General features: G+C 38.8%; 1 protein-coding gene across 2 annotated transcripts in view; it reads left to right on the top strand.

The window, feature by feature from the left end:
- Positions 1-6818, top strand: part of LOC106878075 (uncharacterized) — a 47515-nt gene that overhangs the window by 8928 nt on the left and 31769 nt on the right. For both annotated transcript variants that reach the window (XR_008263480.1, XM_052965692.1), the window contains exons 4-7: positions 532-696; positions 2195-2419; positions 5423-5650; positions 6248-6361. Coding sequence is in view for 1 of the 2 variants with exons in the window: in XM_052965692.1 (XP_052821652.1) it covers positions 532-696; positions 2195-2419; positions 5423-5650; positions 6248-6361 (732 nt within the window). In the remaining variant the exon portion in view is untranslated. The remainder of the gene's footprint in view (positions 1-531; positions 697-2194; positions 2420-5422; positions 5651-6247; positions 6362-6818) is intronic.

The following is a 6818-nucleotide window of genomic DNA, read 5'->3' on the forward strand; positions in this document are numbered from 1 at the left end:
ATAAGTATATTTGTGTGTGCTTACGTATGAATTTGTGACTTAGTTGCCATATCTATGTATGAATTGTGAATGTATGTGTGTATATGTATGAATGTATGAGTGCATGTACATATGCTTCTGTATGTATATATCTATATGTTAAAGTGAATGGCTGTGTGTATGTACATGTTTACCTATGTCTCTCTGTGTAAGTATGTATGCCTGTGCACATGCCTGTATATGCTTGTGTATGTATCTATGTATGTAACTACATGTGTGGTGCGTGTGTATGAAACTTTATTAAGCTGATATGTGTGTGTGTGTGTGTGTGTGTGTGTGTGTGTGTGCATGTGTGTGCATGCATGTGTGTGTGTGGATGTGTGTGTGCATGTATGTGTGTGTGCATGTGCATGTGTCTGTGTGCATGCATGTAGGTATGTGTGTGTGTGTGTGTATGCATGTGTGGATGCATGTGTGTGTGTGCGTTAGTTTGCCTGAATATTTCCAGTAAATAACTTAAAAGAAACACCATATCATTTCCCTCCCAATCAGCACCTTGCTCTCCTGGCAGTTATAATAGCAAAACAGGGTTGGAACCTTGTATACTGTGTCCAAAATATACTTACCAACCAAACAAGAAATCAAAAGTATGCTTCCTATGTCCATCAAATAGCAAGAGTGTACAACTGGGAGCAAAATCAATCCATCAATGTTTATGTAAGTAACTTTATTTTCCCTCTTCAACCCTTTTGTTATCACCTTTCTGTAGAAATAGATGGCCTTCGTTTCAATTAATTTTGAAAATGACAAAAAATTTAATAAAACCTCTTACCTATTATTAAGCTGGTGTTTGGAACATAAATTAACATGAAATTTTAGATGGAGGGTTTTAATTAACATCACCTTTAAAATAGAAAGTTTGTATCGCCTCCCCGGCACTACATCGCCTCCCTGGCATTTGTGCCAGTGGCACGTGAAAAGACATTCGAGCGAGATCATTGCCAGTGCCCCTGGACTGGCTCTTGTGCAGGTGGCATGTAAAATACACCATTTCGAGTGTGGCCGTTGCCAGTACCGCCTGACTGGTCCTCGTGCCAGTGGCACGTAAAAGCACCCACTACACTCTCAGAGTGGTTGGCATTAGGAAGGGCATCCAGCTGTAGAAACTCTGCCAAATCAGATTGGAGCCTGGTGTCGCCTCCTGGTCCACCAGTCCTCAGTCAAGTCGTCCAACCCATGCTAGCATGGAAAGCAGACGTTAAACGACGATGATGACGATGATGATGTATCATAGAAATGTAAATAATGCCTTTTGAAATGTAATTAAAGTAAGTTTAACACTTTTATACAGGGGCGAACTGAGAGTATTTAAGGGCCTTCAGGCATAACTGTTTACCAGGCCCCTTTGAAGGTGTGCTTTAGTAGAGTTAACATATAGAGCGAGGGTGCCTTAGAGTTCCAGGCCCTTGGGCAGTGCCTGATTGACCGACAGCTCAGTCCGCCCTGCTTTTATAACTAAAATGGCTCTTCCACAATGTAATTGCTTATATTTTATTTCTATCTGAGTGAAGACACACGGCTTAGTAGTAATGGTATTTGGTTGATAATCATAAGGTTGTTAGTTTGATACCTGGTGGTGTATTGTTGTGTCCTTGAGCAAGACACTTTATTTCATGTTGCTACAATCCACTCAGCTAGCAAAAAATGAGTTGCACCTGTAATTCAAAGGGCCAGCTTTGTCACATTCTGTGCCATGCTGAATCGCCCTGAGAACTACGTTAAGGGTATGTGGAATACTCAGCAACTTGCAAGTTAATTTCATGATCAGGTTATTCTGTTGATCTGATCAACTGGAACATTTGTTATTGTAACCAATTGCATGCCAGTTATTTCTATCAGAAAATCTAAAAAAGAATGACTTTAGTTATCCAAGTTTTGCTTCATCAAAGATTTGTCATTGTGTATCTTACGTAATATCTTTATGTATTTGCCATTCCAAAACACACAAAGAGTGTTAACTTTTCTTAAAAATTTATCTTATGGTGCCAGTAAAATAAACAATCTCTGTGTGTTTTTGAGTGACTAACATATGTCTTTCATACTGCAATTGTTTTAGTTTCAATAGAGCCACAGATGTAATCATTTGCCTGGTAAGTATACCTCCGAAATATCCTTATGCATATCCTTGCTTCAATTTTTTTTAAAAACTCTACAGATAAAGACCACTGTAAAAAATCAGGATCATCCTCATCTGTATGTGAGAACAATGGCATTTGTCACAATAACTATGACAATTTCACCTGTGAATGCTCGGATGGATATGAAGGTAAACAATGTGAAACAAATATTGATGAATGTTTGAAGAACAAATGTTATAATGGAGGAACCTGCTATGATGGAATCTTCAGATTTACTTGTAAATGTCGTCCAGGATACACAGGTATGTAAATTAGGTTTTAACCCTTTCATTATCGTATTTATTTTGAAATGCTCTGTGCTTCTTTCAATTAATTTTAAACATAACAAAGAATTTAGTAAAATAACTTTGTTATCATTCAGCTAGTGTTTGGAACATAAATTGTGACTAAGGTTTGGTGGAAGATTTTAATTCAAAACTTATGAAAACAAGACATTTGTACTACAGAGCCAGAGGCGGTTTCAGACAGGTTGGTATCAAAAGGGTTTAAAATATCATGGTGACTTTAACCCCTTTGTTATCATATTTCTGTTGAGATGCTCTGTGTGTCTTTCACTTAATTTTAGATATAACAAAGAATTTAGTAAAATAACTTAGTTATCATTAAGCTAGTGTTAGGAACATAAATTGTGATTAAGGTTTGGTGGAAGATTTTAATTCAAAACTTATGAAAACAAGACATTTGTACTACAAAGCCAGAGGTGGTTTCAGCCAGGTTGGTTTCATTTATTTTTAATGTCTACTGGGAGCAATGAACCAATGAAAGAAAGAACAAAGTCTCTCTCTCAAACTACACACTGACACACCATCCAACTCATGGAACATGGGCATGAAATGATGATGATGATGATGATGATGATGATGATGATGATGATGATATACATATGTGTGTATGTATGCATATGTTTGTGTAAGTATGTATGTTTGTATGTATGTATATATGTATGCATGTATGTATGTATGTATGTATGTATGTATGTATGTATGTATGTATGTATGTATGTATGTATGTATGCATGTATGTATGTATGTATGTATGAATGTTTTTATATTTGTATTGTCACTCATCATCATCATTGTTTAACGTCGGCTTTCCATGCTAGCATGGGTTGGACGATTTGACTGAGGACTGGCAAGCCAGATGGCTACACAAGGCTCCAATCTGATTTGGCAGAGTTTCTACAGCTGGATGCCCTTCCTAACGCCAACCACTCCAAGAGTGTAGTAGGTGCTTTTACGTGCCACCGGTACGAGGACCAGTCACACAGTACTGGCGATGGCCACGCTCAAAATGGTGTATTTTACGTGCCACCTGCACGGGAGCCAGTCCAGCGGCATTGGCAAAGACCTCGCCCGCTATGGATGGCAAAAATCACTTCATCAAATGGAAATGCCTTGTGGTGTTTCAAACTATCACAGTTGCCTCCCTTTGCACCTAGTCAATGTTACATTTTATCTTCCTTTGAGATTGATAAAATAAGTAGTACTATTCAAAGTATTGGGAGAAGGGTCAATCAATATGATCAACCAAACAAAAAAAAAATCCTTTGAAGACAATGCCTTAGCATAGCCACAATCCAATGAATAGAACCAGCAAAAGAATGGAAGAATAAAGTTAACAACTTGGCTGATTAACTTGATCCATTAATCAACTTAATAACACCAAATGGGCCGTGGGTGACTTTACAAGAGTTTGATTCTGCTGCAAGCATCCAGGTCAGGTCTACAATAATCTTCTTCCTTCCCCCAACCCAATATTCACATCACCGTTTAACATTTGCTTTTCCATGCTTGTGCGGATTACATCAAATTTGTTGAGACAGATTTTCGACAGCTGGATACCCTTCCTGTCACCAACCCTTACCTGTTTCCAAGCAAGGTAATGTTTTCTCATGACCAGACATGTTTTTCACAGAAGACTGGAAAAAAAACCAACGCTGTCTGTCTGATGGTGATGCTCTGTACGCATGCACACACACACACACACACACACACACACACACACACACACACACACACAACTGTATCTATATCTATCTGTCTGTCTGTCTGTCTGTCTATCTACCTTTCTATCTATCTGTCTGTCTGTCTATCTATCTATCTGTCTGTTTGTCTGTCCGTCCGTCCATCCGTCTCCGTCCGTCTGTCTGTCTGTCTGTCTGTCCGTCCATCCGTCCATCCGTCCGTCCGTCCGTCTGTCTGTCTGTCTGTCCGTCTGTCTGTCTATCTATCTATTACCTGTGTGTTAGTGTGTGTACATATTTGTGTGTATGCATGTGTGTATGTGTGTGTGTGAGTGTGATCAATTCATAGAAGGTATTTGAGCATTGGACAGTATGTATTGCAGTATTTGTTTCAGTTCACTGCATTCTGAGTTCAAATCCTGCTGAAGTCTGCTTTTCTTCCCATCCTTCAGGATTGTATTCAGATCCCTCTCTCTTCCTCTCTCTCTCTCTCTCTCCATCTGTCACATTCTGGATGTTCTCGGTTAAGGGTAAGAGAGCAAAGATAGTATCTGTATCTCCTCACAAAGCTTTACTTGGCTCAGGGCTATAGAAGAAAACATTTGTCCCGGGTGCCATGCAGTAGAATTGAACTCAATACCACATAGTTGGGAAGCAAGCTTCTTGACCACACAACCATGGTTCTGTTTAAAAAGTGAAGCTTACCACACCTAGGTTTCCCAAGTGGTAACTCATCTAAGTAAAATAACTTAGTAATTATTAAGTTAGCATTAGGAACATAAATTGTGACTAAAGTTTTGGTGGAAGATCTTAATTCAAAACTTATGATTCTATGTAATATGACCATAGACATAGCCCTGAAAAGGCTTTTGGTAAGGAATTTCAACCATGTTTCGTGGTCTGCTACCACAACAGCTCCTTTATAGGATCCAGTTAGCTCAAGACATCATCAGGAGGAACCACGTCCGGTTTCGGCCCCTACTCCTCTACCGTTTTGACGTGGCGGGGCCACCCCTTTTCGGAGGTGTCTTCAGCTCTGGTGTTGGGTGCATGTCTTCTTTCACTGTTTGTGACTGTTCTAATTCAACTGTGGAATGTCCCTCGCTATGGTTATTTTCCAGGAGGTTCTGGCCACACGTCTTACGGTTCATCAACCCGCGTTGTTGAATTACTTTCTTCCGACATACCTTTCTCTTCTAATAACAATAATTGGGATTGATTAAGTAACGCAATCAATTACTTATTTATTCAATTTTACTCTTGTTTGCTCCCGTTTCATCAGGTCATCAGTGTGAAGAGGAGATCAATGAGTGTGATACTTCTCCTTGTAAAAATAATGGATCATGTGAAGATCAATTGAATGGTTTCAAGTGTTATTGTCCACAACAGTTCAGTGGTAAATATTGTGAGACTGAATTTAGTTACTGTCATTCTTCTCCTTGTTCCCATCATGGTGTCTGTGAACATCTGGGATATACTTTCCGCTGTCATTGTGATCCTGGATTTACTGGTGAGTATATCATTTGCCTTATAATACCTTTATTCTATGTTAAATGTATATCTAGTTATATCTAGCTATCTTTATGCATATACGTGTGTATATACATGTATATATATGTATGTATATATATTTTTATATGTGCTGGTGGCACGTGAACAAAACATTCAAGTGAGGTTGTTGCCAGTGCCACTGGACTGACTCCTGTGCAGGTGGCACATATAAAACACCTTTTGAGTGTGGCTGTTGCCAGTACCATCAGACTGGCCCTCATGCCAGTGGTGCGTAAAAGCACCCACTACACTCTCAGAGTGGTTGGCGTTAGGAAGGGCATCCAGCTGTAGAAACCCTGCCAGATCAGATTGGAGCATGGTGCAGCCTTCTGGCTGGCCAGTCCTCAGTCAAATCTTCCAACCCATGCTAGCATGGAAAGCAGACGTTAAACGATGATGATGATGATGATGATATATATTTTTATATATATATTTCACTGTCACTTTGATGGCATGCACTGCTCTCTCACTTAATAATAATAATAATAATAATAATAATAATAATGAAACAGAAATGAAGATTTTGATGGATTGTTCTTTATGTATCCGTTATTAGGCAGACATTGTAATCAGATAATTGACCAATGTAGATCTCATCAGTGTTTGAATGGTGGTTCCTGCAAGAATTCATTAAACTTTCCAGTCTGCGACTGTTTGCCTGGTTTCACTGGTAAGATAACATTTTATCATTTAAATGAGAAGATACGCAGCCACAGACATTTTCTCTCTCTCTCTCCCTCTCACATACACTCTTTCACAATTTCTTGCACTTTCTCTTTTTCTCCTCTCTCCTCTCTTTCACCTGAGTTTTTCTCCTCTTTTCTCCTTTCCCTCTTCCTCCCTTCTCTATGTCACTCTAACTCTTACAAAATCTATTATATTCTCTCTCTCTCTCTCTCTCATGCACATATATGAACAGACAACCACACACACACACATACATGTGCACATGTAAATACTCATACTCATACACATAAATCTACATGGAAGTATACATATATGCTCACACACACACACACACACACACACACACACACATATATATATATATATATATATATATATGCAGGGTGCGGTGGATAAATTGTGTCTATATTACACAAAAAGTAAAATAACATTGACATCTC

The sequence above is a fragment of the Octopus bimaculoides genome, chromosome 1 (genome assembly GCF_001194135.2).
Source record: "Octopus bimaculoides isolate UCB-OBI-ISO-001 chromosome 1, ASM119413v2, whole genome shotgun sequence".
Lineage (NCBI taxonomy): Eukaryota > Metazoa > Mollusca > Cephalopoda > Octopoda > Octopodidae > Octopus > Octopus bimaculoides.